A 23,277-nucleotide genomic window follows, 5' to 3' on the forward strand; every position below is an offset into this window, starting at 1 on the left:
AAATCTAGAGTCATAGAGTCCATCCATTTGTCTCACTTCATTAAAGTTTACATAAGAGAGAGAAAATATTAGAAACCAAACTAATTGTTTGTTTCCATTCTGTGCCCGTAAGTTACTGGCAACACATAAAAGATTGACATATGGACAAGAATTGCAAGCTAATCTCCATTTCACAATGATGCTTCCATCTAACAAACCAACAATCCCCCATCATCACCAAACAAAGGTTTTATCTTTGGTGCAAAAGAAAGGATTCTCCTTCCTTTGCATGAATCCACCATTAGATCATACAATGGCTGCTTCAAAATTTTTATAAATAGATGAATGGAGTTTGGATTGCTTTGAGAGCTATACAAATAGTTGTTATAGTTTAAAACGTCCTCTATTATATCTCCTATTAACCATGCGTGGTCGATATCTCATAATTAACTTTTTTATTTTTTTTATATTATGCCTTGTCTTCGCATTTTGCTTCATAAACACCTCTTCTTATTCCATCAAAATAGAGTCCACATGTATTATTAAGATATCTTTTCTTAGCAATTTTTTTTTTTTTTTTATCAAAGTTCAACAAAATTCTTCCTACTAAAATTATAGTATATTTTAATTTTTTTAAGAGACAAATATAATTAGTGTTGACATGTCGCCATCGAGTGGTGATCAAATAGTGATGCACAGTGATAGGTTTTTTTGGTTGACACGGCATGTTGCATGATGAGGGTGTGCTTCTCATCATCAAATAAGAAATCCTTACATCTCATGCATCCTGACTTAATTATGCCATTTGGAGATACCTAAGGAGGCAAATAACCTATAAATCTGTTTGAAAAGTAACTTGGAAACATATGATTTGAAGTAGAAATAAATAGACCTAATAAGTAGTTAGGTTAGGGTTTGGTCTCGAAATATGATTTGAACTTTTACTAGGTTGAGTGTAGAGTACTACGATGGACTCATAGTCAAAAATCCAAAACATGGCCCCTATACACTATATGCATATATGTGTGTGTATGCATGTATGTACGTATGCATGCATACTTCCACCATTTAACTTTTTCTTGCTTTTAGTCATAGAAGAAGATGAAGTAGATAGTATTACAAACTCTAACGTACTCACCTTTTTCCACCAAATTTCTATAGTGGGCTTTGGTTTCACTACTCAAAATCAAACATAGTTATTCTTTTTGCATAATACTACTTCATTTTTGCTATTTTCTTACATCGTTATTTCTTTATTTATGGTTCAGAAGTCACGAAAAGTGAGATTTTGGATGCATCAAATAGATCTACAAATAAGTTAAAAGCATGATAAGAAAACTTGCTTGATACCTTATTATGATCTGAAATGCAATCTTTTTGAGTCCAATGTTCAGTATGTATGAAGGGTGTTATTTAGGTTTGGTTTGGGTTTGGGTTTGGAGATAATGTGTGTATTTCAGGTTTGGAGAAGGATCGATATAGCCAAACCTAAGCCAAATCTGGTCCGTTGACATCCTAGTCACCTGTCTACATGAATATTATATACTATCTCGAGGCATTTCAAATACCAAGTAAATATCCCTCCTGACTTGGTTCAATATTTGCATCTCATGACTAATAGGTAACCAATCATGCTTCAATCGCTGGAGTTAACAATCTTGCCGAGTAATGTTGAGATTCTGCCACCATTCAAGAATTTATAGTTGAAGTTTTTGGTCATTTTGGTGGTGGTCAGTCTTGAGATGGATTGAGAACTCAATTGAGAGGAGAAATTTTAATTGTTCGGGAAAAAATTTTAGCTAAGACATAGGGCGTGATCGATTCAAAAGCTTGACTTAATGCATGGTAAAATTTAAATGGTCTATCATCTTCAGATAGATAATGATTTCCAGATTTTATTATTAAAGAAAAAATTGCTTTTCATGCCTGCAACTCCTTGGAAATAAATCTCGTAGAGGTCCTGCCAGTAGCAGGCCAAAAATTATTATTCGTCAAACGCGAGATACCAAACAAACAAAGAGAGACACGTCCATGCAACGAGCAACTTCAACATGTCCTCATAGATCAGTAGCCGTAGCTAGTCGACCAGACGAGAGGTCCATAGACAACGGCTTGTCCGTTGATCTGGACGACAAGCACATAGTCTCCATCCTTGGATGCAGGCTGGCTGCGCCACACCGTCTTGTACTGATCGTCTACAATGGCTAGCTGCCCATGGTGGTCAAGCCTAAGGAAGCAGTACTCGCCTCCATCCACCGTCCCAGTCTGCCAGATGATGCCTGTGGACCTCTTGGCCAGGACCAGATTGCAGCTCTCCCTCATGATGAAGATGTAATCCCTCGTCGTCAGCTGGGCATGATCGTAGATAACCTGGGACGAGAACAGCACGTTGTTCGGCGTTAACGTTGGAACCTCCATCAGCTGAGTAGACGTAGCGCCCCTGGTGCTGCTGAATCCGTAGTTGGGCGTGGACCAAACGTTAGGGCCATAGATGGCTATCTCACCGTCCGGTCGGAGGACGGCGGCGTAATTTCCTCTCGTGTAGTTACCGCGGAGCGGGGAATTCCAGACGGCAGAGCCGCTGGCTCCTTGGATGACGAATTGGCCGAAGTCGTTGAGTGTGAGAGTGCAATTGTCGCCATTGCCATGGGTGTTGGATTGGAAGCCACGGCGGTTGTTGTACAAGACCAGGTTGCAGTCACCTTGCATGACGAATGCGGCGTCACCGTTGGTTAGCTGGCCGTTGGTGGGGATAACATCGCCGGTGAGAAGGACATTGCTGTCGTTGGCTGTGGATGGCGGTGCGAGGAGTGAGACGATGGATGAAAGGGCGAGGAGGAGGAGAGGAAGCTTGTGGATCGAGGATGGAATTGCCATTGGTAATACTCTGGTCGAGAGTCTTAATTACTCCTGCTCTTGCTGTTGTTCGTGTTTACGTACGTGGTCGTTATATATATAGATGGGGCGGGAGGGAAGAGCCTTCGGCCAATGTCGCTGGACACTTGCCAGTGGACAAGGGTCCTCGCGTCGCCCAGCCTATCGTGGAAAGCGAAGCAACTAGACGACACCGATGAGCCCGAAGAGGAGAGAAATATTATGCTGGCACGCCGGCAGCTGCGCTTTGTTTCCCACGTTGAACGCCCTGGTGCGCCTCATTGTTTGGGGACCGGCTTTCCCCTTTGGCGTGGTAAGTCATCCCTTGGGCTTGGGGAGCAGGCGGGTCACGTAGGAGAAATTATTTATGTTCGTAGCAACGGTAATACCACATCATATTTGTTACAAATCAATAAAAAATTTTATATTCCATCAATTTTAATATATTTTATTGATTCTCGTAAATGATACCCATACTACCTCTTTATGTTTTACTGATTTCTGATTTTTCATTGATTTGTTGTAAATATGGTATAGTATCACCGTTGCAATGTGATGAAAAAGAGAAGGAGCTATTTGTTTTTTATTTTTTCTTCTTACAATCAAGAGTGCGTACAAGGATCTATAAATACAAATATGTAGACCCAAATATAGATAGGAAATAACAAGAATATACCAGAGACCCAAATATAGGTAGGGAATAACAAGAATATGCCAGAGAATAATCAAGAATATGCTAAGGAATAAATCCTGGACCTTTAATTAGATAGTTTTCCAATTAAGTTCAATCCTTCCAATACTCTCCCTCAAGATGAGGCGAAGATATCTCGAAGCCCCATCTTGTCAATCAATCCAGAAAAAGACACTGAGCTAAGCCCTTTGGTTAGAATATCTGCCACCTGATCAGAAGACCGAATATAGGTAATGTAGATCTGACCCTGATTAATCTTTTCCTTGATAAAATGACGGTCAATCTCGATGTGTTTAGTACGATCATGCTGTATTGGATTGCTTACAATCTCAATTGCTGCTTTGTTGTCACAATATAACCGAAGAGAAAATTTGTTTAGAAGTTGTAATTCCTTAAGCAACTTCTGAAGCCAAAGAAGTTCACATATGTCTAGAGCCATTGCTCTATATTCAGCTTCTGCTGATGATCTAGCTACCACTGACTGTTTCTTACTTCTCCAGGTAACTAAATTACCCCCTACATATGTACAATATCCAGAAGTAGATCGCCTATCATCCAATGACCCAGCCCAACTGCATCAGTGAATCCCTCTACCTGAAAGGTGTTGTGTTGTGAGAACAACAAACCACGATCAGGACATCCTTTCAGACAGCGTAATACTCTGAAAGCTCTCTCCATGTGTGATTCTCGTGGATCATGCATGTATTGACTGATGACACTGACAGCATAGGCTATATCTGGTCTTGTATGTGAAAGATATATCAACCTTCCAACCAACCGCCAGTACCTTTCTCGATCAACAGGAGCTCCACCATCTGTCACTGTTCGATGATTCTGATTTATTGGAGTAGTAGCAGGCTTACACCCCAACATCCCAGTCTCAGAAAGCAAATCTAGTACATACTTTCGTTGTGACAGAAAAATATCTTTGGATGATCGTCCAACTTCTATGCCCAAAAAATATCTTAGTGGACCCAGATCTTTTACCTCAAATGCTTGCTTTAGTTTTTCTTTGAGTTGTTTAATCTCATGATGGTCATCTCCTGTTATTACAATATCATCAACATAAACCAAGAGTATAGTTTTCTTTCCCTTGAGATGCCTATAGAATAGAGTATTATCTGCATTACTCTGTTTATATCCCATTCCTTATACAGTCCGACTGAATCGATCAAACTATGTTCAAGGAGACTGTTTAAGGCCATAAAGTAAGCGCTTTAGTTTGCAGACTTTTCCAATAGTTGCTCTGGTCTCAAATCCTGGTGGTATTTGCATGTATACTTCCTCCGAAGATCTCCATGAAGAAATGCATTCTTCACATCTAACTGATGTAATTTCCAGTCAAAATTAGCAGCACATGATATCAGTGTTCGAACAGAGTTCATCTTGGCCACTGGAGCAAAGGTTTCATCATAGTCTACTCCATATATTTGATTGTAGCCCTTTGCTACTAGCCGAGCTTTGTATCTTTCCACCTTGCCTTCTGGAGTCTGCTTTATAGTGTACACCCACTTATACCCTACAGGATGCTTACCAGCTGGTAGAGTGACCAGATCCCACATCTGATTTTTGAATAAAGCAGTCATCTCTTCTAACATTGCTTCCTTCCACTTAGGTTCTGCCATAGCCTTTTGCCAGGTACTAGGAATACAGACAGAGTCTAATGCAGCTACAAAGCTTTGATAAGATGGAGACACATTTTTATATGAAACATAATTAGCGATATCATAACGGTAACGAGCAGGAGGAATAATTGAGTGAGTACCCTTCCGTTTTGCAATAGAAATATTAAGATTAGAAATGGAAAGAGTAGTAGAGATATTGTTACCATTAAGAGACTCTGGAGAAGAAGCTTCAAGCGGTGGAGACACTTCGGCAGTTGGTGGTGAATGCACACTGGACTCTTCTTCACTGGACTCTTCTTCTTTCTCAATACTAGGCTCCCTCTGAACATCATTACTATGATACTCCTCCTGGGCATCAGAATTTTTTGGTGTATATAGAAAGTCACCCGGAAGAAGTAATTCTAGTGTCTTATTATCAGATAGACGACTTTCATAATAAGCTTCAGTTTCTCGAAAAGTAACATCCATAGTAACAAACATTCACCGCTCAGGGGGATAATAGCACTTGTATCCCTTTTGAGTAGCAGGGTAACCGACAAAGACACATTTTAATGCTCGTGGATCTAGTTTTCCTACTGAAGGTCTATGATCGCGAGCAAAACAAACACATCCAAAGACCCTAGGAGTGACTACATAATCAGTAGACCCTTTCAAACATTGTATGGGAGACTTAAACCCGAGTGTTCTTAGAGGCATACGATTGATCAAGTAAGCCGCAGTCAAGACAGCCTCACCCCACAAAAATTTAGGAACTTGCATGGTAAAAAGTAAGGATCGGGCTACTTCCAATAAGTGCCGATTTTTTCTTTCGGCAACTCCATTTTGAGCAGGAGTATCAACACAAGTGGTTTGATGAATAATTCCGTGAGTGTGAAGATATGCACGAAACTCCTGATTAATATATTCTGTGCCATTGTCAGAACGTAGAATTTTAATTTTGACACCAAACTGAGTACCTACAAGTTTATGAAACTCTTTAAAACAGTTTAAAACTTCCGTCTTTTCCTTCAATAAATAGACCCAAGTCACTCGACTAAAACAATCAATGAAGGTAACAAACCACTTATGGCCCATGAGAGTATTAGTACTACATGGTTCCCATATATCAGAGTGAATTAAAACAAAAGGTTTATAACTTCTAATTCCAGATATAGGAAATACTGCTCTGGTGTGTTTAGCCAACTCACAATGTTCACAAACTAACAAATTTTTATTGCATTTAGTTGATAAAGACGGAAATAAGCGACTAAGAATAGAAAAAGGAATGTGACCCAGCCTACGATGATGCAACATAAGTTCTGAAGTGGCACCTTCAACAGACAATGCATACCCCGTCAAAGAAGAATTTATATTTTTCTCATCAGTTGATAGATAATAGAGTCCATTGTGCAATCTACCACCCCCAAGTATCTTCTCCATTTTCAGCTCCTGAAATAGACAATGAGAAGGCCAAAAAGTGACAGAGCAATTCAAATCTCTAGTAACAGAGCTGATAGAGAGTAAATTTGTAGGAAAGGATGGAACATGCAATACTGATGATAATCTTAAACTAGGAGTACAGTCAATGGGTCCTTTTCCTGAGACAGGGGTAAAGGATCCATCAGCTATTCGAACTTTATCATGTCCCGAACATGGTGAATAGGAAATAAAACTATTAGATGCCCCTGTCATGTGACTGGATGCTCCTGAGTCTATTACCCAGGAGTTGGATATTCTGCAAGTAAATGCATGTGATAATTTATATGGAGTACCTAAGTGTGCAAAAAGAGAGGAGTCAAGATATCCGTCCTGATGGCTAGACTGTTACAGAGTAGGTGTGGTGTTAGAAGATGATTCATACTTTTTCATCATTCGTCGGAAGGTCTGATACTCTTCTGTAGATAAGCTGTGTACAGCACTCTCGGTCTCTTTAGAGAGATTGGTTTGGACAGGTCCACGAACATGATTCTGTCCTCCAGTTCTTCTACCACTACGATGACCACCACGGCCCCGACTACTACGCCCAAGCTGATTTGGGCGGCCATGGAGATCCCAGCAAAATGTCTTAGTGTGCCTAGGCTTTTTACAATGAAAACATACCTTCTCACCTACCTGCTGTGGCTGTACAGTAAGAGCTGATCTTACAGAACTATTGGAGTCAGAAGTCACTCGTCGCTGTGTCTCCTCGCTTAAAACAGTAGAGAAGACTTGACCTAAACTAGGTAAAATATCTCTGGTGAGAAGCTGAACTCTGACAGATTCATATTTCGGATTCAGACCATATAGAAAGTCCTGAACCCGTTCTTCTTCTAAATATTTCTGAAATCCATCAACATCGATGGAGCATTGTGGAACAAAAGTTCTATAATGATCAGCTTCAGACCAGAGACGTTTCAACTCGGTGGCATATTCAGTGATAGATAAATCTCCTTGACGAAGCTGACGTAATTGAGAACGGATCTCAAATGCTTGAGCAGAATTCTACTTTTGTGAGAATATTTGGGCCACTGTCTCCCAGACTTCCTGTGCAGTCTCCAGCAGTTGCACACTTCTGGCCACATTCGGTGTCATGATATTTAGAAGAAACGCCAGAACAGCAGAGTTCTCCATTCTCCATTGAGCCATATCCTGCTCATTATTAGCAGGTTTCCTCTTTGTGCCGGTGAGATATCCCTCCAAACCTCGTCCTTGTACAAGTAGACGAGTGCTCCTCTCCCATTGTAAATATGTCACTGGGCCATTAAGTTTTACAGCCATTTGAAGAGCATTCAGCGATCCACTATCTCTTGACGAACCCCCTGATCGAGTGGCAACTGTACTAAGCCGATCCAGTAGACCTTCAAGATCCTGCATAGTAATTGGATTGGCCATACAGACAAAATACGAATGATAATCTCACTGGCACACTATCAATGAATCACAACACACACAAATCACTGGAGACACATTATCAATGAATCACCAAACACACGAATCACCAGACACACTGTAACTGCAGGCTTCTTAAGTATCTAGCCATAAAAGTTTCTCTTTTTTTTTTTTCTTTTTTTTGTTTTTTTTTTTATTTTTTTTATTTTTTTTTGAAATAAATAAAAGGTTAAAAGAAAGAACTGTGGTTTTATTTGTTACCGACTATGTATCCCGTGATGCACGGGATTGTCGAGGGTGATGCCGTCGCCGGTGACGCCGTCGGCAAGGAAGACGATGGCTGGTGTCGGGGATTCGGCCATGAAGAGGTTTTGGTGGAGGCGTTGGAGGGGTTTCAGGGCTGCGGTGGCGAGCTGCGGATGGACTCGACGAAAGCGGAGGCTTCGGAGGGATTTCGATCGGGAAGAAAGGGGGCTGCGGTGACTGGGAAGAAGGGGGTTGCGGATGACTCGACGGAGGGCAGCTCGTGGAAGGATCGGACGACGGCGATGGTCCGGTAGAGCACCAGGAGCGAGATGCCGTGGTTGGTGATCTGGAAGAAACCCTAGTCGTGGGAGGCGGTGCGGATGAGATCGACGGGTCGATGGTGGGGATGATGGGCTCGACGGAGGCGGCCGGGGAGGAAGGGAGCTGCGATGGCTGCGGTGGCAACAATTCGCTGTGAATCAGGAGGAAGAAGGAGCGGTAGCGACGGTAGAGGCGGTATCAGCAATGGAGGGAAGAGAAAGGTTTTAAGAAGGGGAAAAAAAAATGGAAGAGAAGGGTTTTAAGAAGGAGAAGAAAAAAATGGATCAGAACATGAGTGCTCTGATACCACGATGAAAAAGAGAAGGAGCTTTTTATTTTTTATTTTTTCTTCTTACAATCAAGAGTGCATACAAGGATCTATAAATACAAATATGTAGACCCAAATATAGATAGGGAATAATAAGAATATGCCAGAGACCCAAATATAGATAGGAAATAACAAGAATATGCCAGAGAATAATCAAGAATATGCTAAGGAATAAATCCCTGGACCTTTAATTGGATAGTTTTTCAATTAAGTTCAATCCTTCCAATACAATGAATATTTTCGTGATCTTAGGATGGATTTAATCCTTTTTCACTCTTTGTATTTTGTGCAATAGCAGCGCACGCTCAATGAACCTGATCCACTTAATTAATAAATTTACGTCACACAGATGCCAATTAATTAGATCTTAACTGGCTTCTCCTTATTTGAACTTTTAGTTGGTCAAAAATTAGGACCGGACATGAGTTGTAATTAGGACTCAACCTTATAGTTGGTCTGGAATTAGTAAATTAAGTTAAATCTAGAGCCTAGTGTAATCTAAAAAGATGAAAAAGTCGGACCAATAACTTTGTCCCAACCTGAGCCATAGAGTTAGTCTATCCATTGGTCTCACTTCATCCATATTTACAAATTACTTAAGACAGAAAAAGTATTAGAAACCAAATTAATTGTTTACCTCCATTCTATATCCGTAAGTTAATGGCAACACATAAAATGTTCGACATATAGACGAGAATTGCTAGCTAAACTCTGTTTCACAATGATGCTTCCATCCAACAAACTAACAAACCCCCACCATCACCAAACAGGGGTTTTATCTTTGGTGCAAAAGAAGGATTCACCTTCCTTTGCATGAATCCACCGTTAGATATTATGCAATGGCTGCTTCAAGATCTTTATAGATAGATGAAATAGAGTCCATATGTATTATTCCATCGAAATAGAATCCACATGTATTATTAAAATATATTTTCTTAGCAGTTTTTTAAGAAAAATTCAATGAAATTTTTTCTACTAAAAATCATAGTATATTTATATTTTTTTAAGTGACAAATTTAATAAGTGTTGGCTTGTCGCCATCGAATGATGATCAAATAGCAATGATGATAGGTTTTTTTGGTTGACATAGTATGCTGCATGACAAGGGTGTGCTTCTCATCGTCAAGTAAGAATTCCGTACATCTCATCAGGACTTAATCACGCCATTTGGGGATTTGTTAAGGAGGCCAATAACATGTAAATCTGATTGAAAACTAACTTGGATCATACAGTTTGAATGAGAAATAAATAGACCTAATAAGTAATTAGCTTTGGTTTTGATCTCGAAATATGATTTGAACTTTTACTAGATTGAGTGTATACTGTTAGAATTTGACGTCTCGAGATTCAGCCCACATTGAGCCCACAGTGAAGTTCGCAGCGAAAAACGGAGTCCAACGAGACCAAGATCACCTGAAACGGAGCTCGGATGGAGGAGATACGAGCTTTTGAAGTCGGCACGAGAATCGAGGTGGCGGAGGACTGCCGGCGACCGGCGGCAGCGGCGCGTGGGATGCGGGACCAAGGCCCGCGCGGGACGCGTGACCCAGGCCCACGCCGGACGCGCGACCCAGGCCTGCGCGGGACGCGTGACCCAGGCCCAGGCCCACGCGGGACGCGCGACCCAGGCCCGCGACCCTTTGCCCCGGTCCACCGTGGACCGGGAGGTCCACGGAGGGGCCTGTGGACCGCGTGGGCGTTTCCCACGCATTTCTCACGATCCACAATACTATTCCATGGACCGGAGCGCGATCTAAGGGCCCAGGGGGCTCCCGATCTTGATCCGACGGTCTGGGACGTTGATTTTGCTTGTTTAGGACTCTTAAACCTAATCTAATTAGGTTTTAAACTCTGTTTAACCCTTTAAAAGGGTCCTGTGACGAAACAATGAGGTGAAGGATCGATTTTTGCGCCGTACGAAGGCCGTACGAACCCGAGAAGAGAGAGAGAGGCGAGGGCGCTGAGAGAGAAAGAGCAGGAGGCTCCTGGACAGCGGTCGCCAGGCTCTTCAGGGGTTCAGGGGGGTCTCCAAGAGAGAGAGAGCTTTTGTGAGGGGAACTTCACGTGAGAGAGAATTGGATGTACAAGGGTTGAGGGTGAGGTCTCCTCTTGTAAAATTTTCTTTTCATAGTGAATTTTGCATGCCCCGTGGAGGCGAGCCCTTTTGTGGCTGATCCACGTATTTTGATTGTTTTTCTTTTATTTTGTTTCTTCTTTCTTTCTGCTGCATCGCGTGGTACTGAAAGGATCTTGGGAGGTGGTATCCTGACCAGACATCCACCCAACAAGTGGTATCAGAGCAAGGCGGTACAAGGACGCAGATTGCAACGGTGATGAGCAAGACTGAAGATGGAGAAAACAGGAACAATCAAGATGGAGATCAAGATGGAGTGTCGAAAAACAAAAAAAATGAAGAAACTTACCGGTGGAGGCCGGGGGGTGGACCGGGAAGCCGGAAGCGGAGGCTGGACGCCTGAACCGGGACGCCGGAGGTGGGAGACGGAGGCTGGACTGTGATGCCGGATGCGCGCGAGTGGAGGGCCTCCTGGGGGTGGGGGCCTAAGGCAAGGACTTCGGTGGCCTTGCCCTTCAGCCGCCCCTGTTCAGATCACCACCATATCCAATCAAACCTTCTTAATCTAAACTGCACATTGGACTTACGACATTATGACAGCTTTGGATTCAAGTAAGCACATTCCATTATTGCAGTTTATGCCAATTGGAGTCTATTGCAGCGCTATGAGCCCTAATCCAGGTACCATTTTGCCTAACAGCAAATTGTTTGATAACCTACCTATCATCAGTCAAAGCGCTAGAAATCTTTACAGAAATGAAGTTTTTTTTAAAAAAAAGAGTCCAAAAGTCTCCTATATTCCCGTGTCACCATCAGGTTTTGGAACTGTACTCATCAAAGCAATATTTGCATGCCCTGATTAGATCAGCAACTTTTAGTTGCATAATAAGAGTACCAAAAAATCCAGCAAAAGGGAAAGAACTTGAACAAAAAAGTAGACATATGTTGACCTGAAGATGCTAGATCTGCAGCCAAGGCTGCAGTTAAGGCAGTTACCTGATGAATGCATGCGGCACATGAGAGCAAGATACTCAAGTTAGGGAATAAACCGAACACTTACCCTTACGTAATCATTTTTATCAAATTCGCAGTAAACTAAAATTGCTCATAGTGAATCTACTACTCCATGTGCTATGATAGATCAAAAAAATGTCCCAAGAGACTAGACCTGCTCATGGCTTACTGCAAGCAAGCATGTCTGACACTTTTAACTACTTTGAGATGGGTACATTTATCTTGTTGAGACATGCTAAACTCATCGGCTCAGGATGAATTCTGGCATCTCGCAGACATGGTCAAACACTCCAAAATCTGATCGACAAATTCAAACAGATCTCTGAATTAACATCATGATTGCGTCCAACAATAGTCCATTCATGCAATGCATAACTTCCAATTAAGTATACATACCACCTAAATAGCATGGCTTTGTCATAAATTTTTTTTTGGCATATTTGGGCTGTCTTTTTTTTATAAAAAAAAAAATCCCTTAATTAAAATAAGGGTGTTGAAGAAGAGAGTAGGCTACTCCAACCAGTCAACACCAATGTATGTACACCTGCAGCGTAGTTTTGCACGTTGAAGATGGAAAAAACAACAGAACTTGCCAACTAAGAATGAGATAGCTACCGCCAAATGCCTATATAACATCATGTTAGCTCCATCAGTGGCATTAACACACCCCAAATTCATTTCAATCATTCATGAAGCTTTGCACCTTCAATTATCAAGTTTATAACCTGAAACAGTGCAATAGCATCGTTTAGAATGAGCAAAGTTGATAGACTACAAAGTTGATGCTGCTTCAGGAAAGTAAAACACAGATGGTGAAATAGCAAAAGGATGCCCAGATAAATTCCCTTCCAGCAAAAACATGAATGCAATGCTTAGTTTAAATATATATATATATATAAGGAGAGGACAAAACATTCATCACCTCCTTTTGGTTGCATATCAAGTCAAATATCATATGCCATGGTGACAAGATATAATACGTGTACTTACTCCATAACCTATTAGCAGCATTGAAGTAAACTACAAGCTATAAGATTGTTTCCATCATTGCCAATAAACATCCTGCATATATTGAAAATTCTACTCATAGTTTAGGATTTAACTCTAAATAAAATATTTTTTCCACAAAACACTTCAATCCTTTACATTTTGAACCAGGGTTATTTATTTGTTGAGTCTCAGTTGATATTTTTTATAACATGAAACCATATTAAATTTATAAATAAAATCACTTGAACCTCATTATTATCAATTTATTTTGTTATTTTCTCTTAATGTACTCAACTGTATGCATACTAATGGAAAATATAGATAATACAATCTTAAATCCTGACACATTTATAACATATCCTTATTCTCCTTTTAGTTGAAGAACTATTAGTTTTTTGTGATATTTCTGCTCTGTAAGTTTTATGTCAGAAATTAAAAAAAGCATCTGAAAATGCAGCTTCTACGACGCCAGATTGTACTCAGAAACTAAAATATTTTTTATCAATGAGGACTGCCATCTTTCCATCATGAAGCTCAACCTAATACCACAAGATTCCAGGAACATTTTGTTTTTGGAAAAGCTCAAAGCACTATAATAATTTCATGCAGATCAATAAGCCCTGAAAGCTTTTGTCAATCATATGTTATTACCATACAAATATAACTAACTACAAGGGATTTCATGGTTTCTTCCTTGCAGGAATTTCTCAAGCACAAAATCATAAATCCGAAATAACAAGCACAACATATTTGAGATCAATACACCTCTATAGACTATAAATTTTAGAGAGAGCTTGATCTAAACAAAATGTTGTTCCACAACAGATTCATGATTTAGGCAGCCTGACAAAATAGTAATGAAACCAACTGTTCAGCATTAATGGAATCGGTCCATCTAATGATGCAATAGTAATGGAGAAGGAATTGCATGTTATGGAACAGCACCTCACTGTATTATCATGCACAAATGGACATTTAACTAGTGATTGAAGAGTCACCAATCTATGTAAAATCAACATAACAGGTAAAGTGCAAGAATAGGTGGTGGCTATGTTTATACCTTGTAGTTCATCTTACAAAATTTTTCTCTATGTTTTCCTATTTTCTCTATTAACAAGTGATCTTTATGTTCTCTACTATTAATATTATTATTTTTATTCCTTTTGTCCCTTGTGTGTGTGTGTGTGAAGCAAACTCCTATAAAAAACAGCATCATACAAACACTTCTTGTAAACCATGGTGAAAGGCATACACATTCGCAATTATCACTTCAGCAACCAAACATTTTCAGAGCATTAACAGAAAAGTTGGATGGCTACTCAAACATGATATCTTTTTTTTTGGGTAAAGGAACCCATACATGAGTATCTTTTATTTTTTATTAATCATTGACAGAAAGGGGAGGACAAGATAGGATAAGCTGCGACTAACCGTGATGATAATACAAATAAGTAGGCTTTGTTATTATCATATTCCTGTTGGCACGATAAACTTCGTTTTCTTCTCTGCAGGCTTGAGAATTTGAAAAGAGCACATTAAAGTTTCATCAACACTCATCATTGCACCAGCATTATCAAATTCACCACAGTAGTTTGGGGCTGAAAATATGGTGACAAGTTGTCTGTTAGCAAAGAATTCATACCCATCCTCGACAACCTGCAAATCGTAGAATAACTCAGGACATGAACATAAATCATATTCTACAAGCAAGAAAATATAGATTAATTTACAACCTGATGAGCCCGACAGATAAGATCCAGATCATGCTTTGACAGGAATTCTGAAACCTTGTCAGCACCAAAAGTGTATGAAACCCCTCTGTCATTCATTCCCCAACCTTGAATATCTCTACCAGGATCTGACCAAAGTAAGTCGCATAGTAAACCAGTGTCTGGGACATCGGTTGGACGAGTTAAACTTTTAATTTGATCCAAGTTTGACAGATCAGGTGAAAGGCCACCATGCATGCATAGTATTTTGTCATCAATTAGAGCTGCCACTGGAAGGCAGTTGAAGCAGTCAGTAAAAACTTTCCATAGTCTAACATTAAACCGGCGCTTACATTCATCATAAAATCCATAAATTCTATTTATAGAAGCACATTCATGATTTCCTCTCAGTAGAAAAAAGTTCTCTGGGTACTTTATTTTGTAAGCAAGAAGAAGGCATATTGTTTCCAAGCTTTGTTTTCCCCGGTCCACATAATCACCTAAGAATAAATAGTTGGACTCAGGAGGAAAACCACCATACTCAAAGAGTCTTAAAAGATCACTATACTGCCCATGAATGTCACCTGAAATTCCATATAAAACATGGAACAATAAATTAACAAAGGGTTCTTAGCAATAAAACTCACAAGTGATTAAAAAATATTATATAACAATTTCTCCAACTATTAAGAAACAGAAAACAGAATAGCCATAACTAATTGCTTCTGAGTAAATACTGAAGTATGGTACTTGCCAATTTATGACAATTTAACGAATTCAGCATTTTTCATAATGTAACTATGAATAAGAAGAGTAATAGCCCTGCTATAAGAGGAGCCTACATTTATTTTAAGTAGGAGAATTCTAATCCATGGATTGACACAATATATACTACAAAAACAATGCACACTGAAACAGCAATTGCAGCATTGAAATCTGAAATACCAAAACTACCAAATATATGATATGTTAAAAAGACTGCCACTTGGGGGGTGGGATCAAAATCTTTTAGGAGAATGGAAGCCTTTAGCACTATAAGAATCAATGGTGAAGCATCCAAAATTAAAATTCACAATTTGGAAGGCTGATCATCAGTTTCACGTCAATAGGAATTGGGATTTCAATACTACTTGCAAAATTTTAACAAACACGTGCATGTATAGCACATCAATGCATGACATATCTACTATGTTGCAAGAATAAAATATCTACTTCTGTTATTTGTGCTTTTAAATGCTCGCAGCAAGATATGTGGTATAGGTTTTGGCACCCATACCAGTTGGCCAGCAATACAGCACCATGTCACATTGTCCAGGTGTGCATTAACAAAGAAAATCAGATGAGGGAGGGAGAGAGGGAGCAGAGACAGAAAAAGTGAGAGAAAGAGAGGCAGTGGGATGTTGAGAGAGGGAGAGAGAGGGGGGGCTCGAAAGCCCTCCTTTTGAATAGTGATGCCCCCTACAGAAAATCTACAAAAGAAAGGAAGGCTTTCGAGCCCCCTCTCTCTCTCCCTCGTGCAGCATCTCTCGTGCTCGCCCTCCCTCTCCCTCTCCTTTCCTCCATCCCTCCCTCTCTCTCTCTCCTCCGTCTTCCCTGTTTCGCCAGATCTCTCTAACAGAGGGGTGGAACCATGCCGGTCTGCCCTTGGTATGGCTTGGTACCCCCTAAATCAAGTGGTTCGGAGCAGCATATTCCTTGCGCACACTTATGTAACATTCAACAACCATGTCCCAATTGTTGGAACAAAGGGTTCAGTATCTATAGGGGATCAGTCATTTGGAGCAGATCACTAGAATCATCTTGTTGTTTCACTGAAAGATTCCACACCAACTATAGTGGATTATTATAAGGGCATTAAACAAAGACAACTAGATCAAACTTTGTATGACCAAGTTACCCTCTGGTTTCCAACATTATTTACAAAAGCATCCAACAGCTTCATAGGAACTTATCAATCATCTTCCATCTCTTATGCCTCTTCTTCTGCAATTAAAGAAGGTTAAAAAGATTCTAACTTTTTTTATGTACTAAGTTCTTTGATTGATCTTTCGTGATGGATACCAAGACAAACCATACCAGCCCCCATCCCCAAAAACATGCGTGTTGCACCGCTTTAACTAATTTTTGCAAGCAATCACCATCCTCTTCAAGCGTTAGTCATACTTCTATATCCCAATTTTTTGAAGCAAACCAATTGATTATTGGAATGGTTTGGCTGGTTGATCCAATTCAACTGAAACCCTTTTCTATAAATCCTCTCTCTCAATTCTTCTTAGTTCTCACCCTCTCTCTCTCCCTCCTAGTCTCTCCCTCTTTATTCTCCTCTCCCTCTCTTCCCCTCTCAATACTCCACCCCATCTCTCTTTGAGATGATGATGCAATGACACAATGATGCTAGCTAGGGCTCGGGTTCCTATTCGATGAAGATGACAACCGGTAGACCTCTCTCATCCCTTTCTCTCTCTCCTCCCTCTCCTTCTCCCTCGGCCCTTCTCTCCTTCTCTCTCAATCTCTCGATCTCAATTCTCCGATCCCCCTCTCCCTCTCTTTCAGTTATCCTCTCAATCATCCTCTACGGGACAATGATGATGCGATGACACGATGGTGATGCTAGCTAGGATTAGGATTTAGTTCCATGATGACAACAACAAGCACGCCTCTCTCTCTCCCTCCCTCCCTCTCCTTCTCCCTCCCCCTCCCTGTGGTTACAATACACCTGAGCTCGCTATGACACACACTGGTACCATAGCAAACCAATCATTGGTTGTACAACCTATGGTACTGATTCGGCAAACCTTGCTTCTCACTCTTGTACAATAGGTCAAATGGATCACTTCCACATTCAATTCCACTTGAATCACATTTAACAACTCGGTCTGAAATGTAAATCCAGCATTACTTATCTCTGACTATATTTGAACAATTTTTACTTGACAAGTTCAACCTACTCATCGAAGTTTTCTTTGTCTGTATTCAGTTTTTGACTAACATTTTGAAATGCCTTCACCGAAAAAAGCCCTTCTACACACATTCTGACAAATTTAAAATGGATGTCTCACCAAATTCACCAAATCCACAAGAATTGCAATAAAAGATGACTATTGCAGTAGATCATGACTCAACCCTCCAAGATGAGAAACAAACAAATCTTCCTTTTAATAGGTTTGTGGCTACAGCAAGTAAAGCCTTATATATTACCTACAACATATGGGCATTCAATTCAGTTACTTCAATAAACATGTCCTATCAACTTCCACCCCTATGGCACCAAAAGCTATCACTAACATAAGAATCAAATATACTATTGCTAACTAAGGCAAGCCGTGTGTGTGACTCCACTAAAATATGTAGTAGGTAAAAGGAAAATGTCATGGTGATTACTTATTCGCTTATTCGACCGACTTTGCCAATCTTGCATGTGCATCATAGATATTAACTATAATGATAATGTGACAAAGTAAATTATACAAGCAGCAAACAACACTCAAACATTATCCACAAAGAACAAATTGTCATGCAATAGCATTTGCTATGGACCCTATAGTTTAACAAATACTTGGGGATTTGCTGCAGTACCTTAAGCCTGAGTGAGAAAGGTCAGATTGACAATCGGTCATGAAAATCAATCAATAACTATGAAATGGATCCAAATTAGATATGTGGTGAATGAAGATCCATAAAGCCGATCCCTATTTGGGAAAGACTGGTTGGTTTTGACATAGTTATGGCTTCAACACCTGCAGATCATTTTTCTTTTTTTCTTTTTTTTTAAGAAAAAAATCATGGCTGTCTGGATGGAGAAGGCAAATTTGGGAATGCCACATAACTATCGATTTAAGCAAGGACTCAAGTCTTGATAGACATCCCGTGGGACACCGGGATAGGATACTATCCCGTGTGTCAAGATAGAACTGTCCCACTATCATTCCAACATTCCAATTGACACATATTGGGACATCCCCTGTACCAAGCATTGGGATGGGGTGGGAGGACAGCAGCGCATCCTATTTCATTGGAAAATTGGGACAGTCTCATCCTATAGAATTTAAAATCTTGTGTTCAAATAATTAAAGAATTTAACCATCCCCTCCAATTAATTACAATTGGACTTATCCACATCTCCCCCAAACTACATGGCCTTTCAAATTATCAGTGTCCCCCTTTTCTCCTCTCTCCACCATCACTTTTCACCTAGATCCCTTGCCCCACTTCTTTCACCTGGTACACCATAGAGAAACAGACAGATTAAGCATTGTGATCCTCATTTCATGTTCTATTAGAATAGTGCTCAAGTTCATTCACATTCTATCCTACCCTCAAGAACAAAGCTCTCTTCCCTTCTTGCCCTATCTCTCTCTATCACCATGCACTTTAATGCCTGTACAACTAGGAGCCACAGGAGGGAGGGTCACCTTAAGATCCTTCAAGAGAATGGAATGGTATGGATGTAAGTTCATGATGGATAGAGTTATGAAAATAACTTACTTTAAGCCTTTAAGGGGTAAAATCAAAATGATACTTCACACAGGTGCTTATTAAGCACAACCGATCAACGTTGGTAGTAGCCCATTTAAAGAAAAATGAATCTGAACTGCCCCTTCATTTTCCCCACTTTTCAGCACTGTGATGAAAGAATTGCACTTTTCAGCAACTACTTCCTTGGGCCAGAAAAACTTGTGTGGAAGAATCAAAGGTTGAGGAGGATTCTCTTTCCCTTTCTTAGCTCTATCACATTGCTTAATAAAAATAACCTTTGAGTTTCAAATGTATTACTGTTAACCAATTACCAAGTAAAAAAAAATAATGGAGCAAATAGCATATTCTTTCTGGGATTTGAATTAAACCATTTTAGCTGTCCATTTAACTTGCAGTAAAAGATATCTTATATCACGTTCATCTGTTGACTTAGTCAAATTAAAAGTTCAACTTCTAAAGGTGTTAGAAGCATCAGAAGGAAAAGCGAAATTCAGAAACCATTCCTATAACAGCTTTGGCACAACACAGAATACGTAATTTGCTGGAATGGTGTCTTTTACATAAATTTCCTATGCTCCTTCATTATGAAGAAAATGATGAACTTTGATGTTTCCTAAGAAGTTCCAACTGCAACTGCTTAAAGTGCACATTGCTCAGACCATGAAATGGCACAAGATCTAAGATGCCCATGAGAACCTACAGACCAAAACAGGCTGACATGAAAATCCAAGAAAAAGAGGAATGCACATCATTATGTATTCGAAGATCAAATCTTTCGCAGTTTCAACCGATCCTCCTTCCTGAAAAACCCTAAATCAACCGCAGTTATACCAAATAGGTCCGCGAAAAAGAAAAGGGGGAAAGAAAGGCGGGGGTGAGAAAGCGCTGACCGCAGATCTTGATGGGAGCTTCGAGCTCCAGGAGATTGGGCTGGCTGAGGAAAATCTCCCGAGAGACATTGCAAAGTTGTCGGATCTCCGACTCCGAGAGCTGCACCTGCCGCCCAGGCCTCGCCAACCGCACCTCCAGCAGCCTGCTTATGATGCCATCGAGCAACGCCGGATCCATCCCTTACCCGATCGACCCCGAATGATCCACTCCAGAATCTAGATCTAGCAACCGAAAGTAGAACCTACCGGAGAGAAGAAAAACTCTCTCCGATTTCGATCGTCTTTCTCTTCTGCCGTCGGCTGGTGCATTTAGGGGTAAAATATTAGAATGGGAGGAAAGAAAAATAAATTATCGTTGTTATTATAAAGAAGACGATGGCAAGGGAAAGAGCGGGGGACCTATTCGGGTGGTACATTTAATTGGCTCGATGCGCACCTTTATTCTGCGAAGGACCAACAATGGCCGCGGTTACAGTTGTCAAGTTCATCCGGATGATGATACTTATGGATGAGAGCCGTCGGATTTAATTGGATATTTTGCTTCCACCAATGTGGGTGACTGGCCACTCCGCTATGGAAGATCATAGAAATTCTAGAATAGATATTACATCATAATACAAACCAATAGGAACTTTCTCCAATCCTCTCTCTTGTAAGCAAAGCCTAGAGACCAATTTACCAAGGAGAACAAGGAGAATTACACCTTGGCATTAACAAGAAGAAACAAGGAGAATTAGACCTTGGCACTAACAAGAAGAAGAATCCTTGGAGGGGGCACTCAACCAGCATCAGCAAATGAATCTTCAAGTTCTCCATCAAAATTGACCCTGAACCAAGTGAAGAAGAGTAGGTCTAAAGGTAGTGCCACAGGGAGTATGTTGTCCTAATGATCCAGGTAAAAAGGTCTTGGTGGAAGCTTGGACTTTTTTTGCAGCAGACATAATCACCTACCAATGCAAGAGATTGGCATGAAACTAAAGATGGAAGATTTTGTGAACATTGAAAGATTTTTCTTATGTCAAAAGACACTTGTCATCAATTCCGTTGTTTTTTCTTTTAAAGAAAAAGGGCAGCGTTCATCAAAGTTCGTTGAGATTATGAATTATAATGAAGGAGGAACTTCACTGATGAGGGTGCCGCTTGCTTTAGTTGGTAAAACCATGGGAGATTAGGTACAAGTAATCTAAGTTTTAGTCTTATTTTGGATTCCATTGGCTATCCTTTTTTTTAATGAAACTAGGATATATATACTTGAGTTGGCCCAACTCTTATTTAGAAATAATTAATATTACTTAGACCTTCTCCTTGACCTTTTATCTAGTTGAGATCATGAAAGAATGGATGGATATGATTGGAAGGATGGATGAGATTGGAAAGCTGGATGGTTAAAAAAATTATAAAAAGAATGTATGAAAAAAGAGGATTGTCCATCCTTTCTGATCCACTAATTTGCATCCTCCCAAATTGAGAGAATGAAGGAAGAATGGATGGAGTATTGAAGGATGGACTTTTGCGTTGATAATTATTTTTCATTAATTTTTTTAATAAAACTACAATACTTCTTTACTTTTTCATTGACATTATTTATATATATTTATATATATTATTAATCATATACTATTAAATTTTATTAGTCATTATTTTAATTTTAGTATATAATTTTTATAATTATAATTAAATAATTAGATTATCTTCTATTTCTCTATTTATATTTATTATTTTTAATTAAATATTTGTATAATATTAATTAACTATTGAAACTAAATAATAAACTAATTAATTATTTATATAATTAATTTATTAATAATTAATTTATAAAATTATATATTTAATTAAATTTTTATATAATTATAGATTATAAAGATTATAAATTTATACATTGTTTACTTTTGTAGAATAAATAAGTATTATCAACTGATAATAATAATATTTTTTTATCAAATGATAGTTTAGTAAATATATTATATAAATATCATCCATTCTTTCTTTTATTATTCCTATACCAAACAGAGAAAGAAATTATTTCCATCCATCCTTCCATATTTCGATAAATATATAAGAGAATGGATAAAAAATCTATCCATTATTTTTTCTCCATTCATTCTTTTCTTCGATCCATCCTTCATACCAAATATAGGATAAATCTAAAACAATAGACGCATTCTTTTTTTTTCCTCAAAGTTGTATGAAATTAATCTTTTTGGAATAACCTCATTTGACCTATATCCAGGGTATTCCTTCCAACTAGACACAATGAGGTAAGATACAAAATAAAGAAAAAAGAGAATTAATATACAATATGACTTGATTATCATATGAATGAATTTATGGTTAGACATATGATGCAACGAGTGATTAATGTTATTTTGAATAAATTTATAAATTTAATATTCTATTGTTAATAACCAAAGGACAAGAAAGGACGATGGCTCTCAAGTCTAAAGATGTTCCAAACTGATAATTTTTGGAGACCCAGTGGATAAAGAGATTACTGGAGAGGTTGACTAGCTTAATGTTTTGGTTGGAGGAGTCAACTCAAGGGCGCATTAATGTGGGACAAACCTAAAAAAGAGAGAGAGAAAAAAAAATCCAATCCTAATGATCAAGCTCCCTTCTATTCATCAACAATAAATCACGTCCGACCAGGGGCATCATTATTCCCAGGACAGACAGTATAGTTGTTTGTTTATACTCTGCTCAGGAGACGTGATTGATTAATACGAGATCAAAATGAGATCAATCTAAATGATGTAGATGAATGTTATTCTAGAGATCAGTAAATAACTAACAATAAAAAAGTCCATAAACAAATAACAAAAATTAAACATGCTCATGAGTAAATGTAAAAAAAAATGAATGGAATGAGAGAGAGTAAAACATTAAATCCGTGAAAAAAATTCGAGAAGATGATAAGAATTCGGATCGTAGTAGTTAAGAAACTATCCTGATTAGGGCTCTTAATCTTTTAACTAAACAGATCCGTCGATAAAGAACTAGGTCTTTACCAATGTCAGATCGAACAAAATAAAATTAAAAATTAAAGATCAATTGAGAAGGAACAAAGATTCTTGACAGCATATGATTTGTAAAATAAGAGATCATTCTTTTCTCTCAGCACAATCGATGAAAATTCTGGAGGAGATAGATCTTCTCTCAGTGGGATAGGCTTACGTGGGGGTGAAGTCGAATCGGAGTCGGAGGAACACTAGATCT

The 23,277-nt window shown here is 39.2% G+C and overlaps 2 protein-coding genes across 4 annotated transcripts; both read right to left on the bottom strand.

Moving 5' to 3' along the window:
* Positions 1-1,843: 1,843 nt before the first annotated feature.
* On the bottom strand, positions 1,844-2,901 carry LOC105046385 (mannose-specific lectin 3-like). The gene has a single exon (XM_010924953.4). The coding sequence runs from the start codon at positions 2,854-2,856 to the stop codon at positions 2,044-2,046; it is 813 nt and encodes a 270-aa protein (XP_010923255.1). The 5' UTR covers positions 2,857-2,901; the 3' UTR covers positions 1,844-2,043.
* A 9,396-nt stretch (positions 2,902-12,297) lies between these two features.
* Positions 12,298-20,612, bottom strand: LOC105046347 (serine/threonine-protein phosphatase PP1). Of its 3 annotated transcripts, none has more exons than XM_029264872.2 (5): positions 20,464-20,612; positions 20,065-20,364; positions 14,723-15,282; positions 14,421-14,645; positions 12,298-12,724 (listed from the first exon to the last, which is right to left on the bottom strand). In XM_029264872.2, the coding sequence occupies exons 2-4, from the start codon at positions 20,240-20,242 to the stop codon at positions 14,457-14,459; spliced, it is 927 nt and encodes a 308-aa protein (XP_029120705.1). In that variant the 5' UTR covers positions 20,243-20,364; positions 20,464-20,612; the 3' UTR covers positions 12,298-12,724; positions 14,421-14,456. The 3 variants fall into 3 exon arrangements, with proteins under 3 accessions (XP_029120705.1, XP_073114731.1, XP_073114730.1); XM_073258630.1 differs by having other exon boundaries at positions 20,501-20,519; XM_073258629.1 differs by lacking the exon at positions 20,464-20,612 and having other exon boundaries at positions 20,065-20,457.
* Between the last annotated feature and the right edge of the window lie 2,665 nt (positions 20,613-23,277).

The sequence above is a fragment of the Elaeis guineensis genome, chromosome 5, assembly GCF_000442705.2.
Source record: "Elaeis guineensis isolate ETL-2024a chromosome 5, EG11, whole genome shotgun sequence".
In the NCBI taxonomy this organism is placed as follows: Eukaryota; Viridiplantae; Streptophyta; class Magnoliopsida; order Arecales; family Arecaceae; genus Elaeis; species Elaeis guineensis.

Coding starts and splice junctions, on each gene's coding strand:
- LOC105046385 (XM_010924953.4), bottom strand. CDS start 2,856: ATGGCAATTCCATCCTCGATCCACAAGCTTCCTCTCCTCCTCCTCGCC.
- LOC105046347 (XM_029264872.2), bottom strand. CDS start 20,242: ATGGATCCGGCGTTGCTCGATGGCATCATAAGCAGGCTGCTGGAGGTG. Junction 15,283..20,064: donor AGCTCCCATCAAGATCTGCG/GTCAGCGCTTTC, acceptor ATGGAATTTCAG/GTGACATTCATGGGCAGTAT. Junction 14,646..14,722: donor TTATCTGTCGGGCTCATCAG/GTTGTAAATTAA, acceptor TACGATTTGCAG/GTTGTCGAGGATGGGTATGA.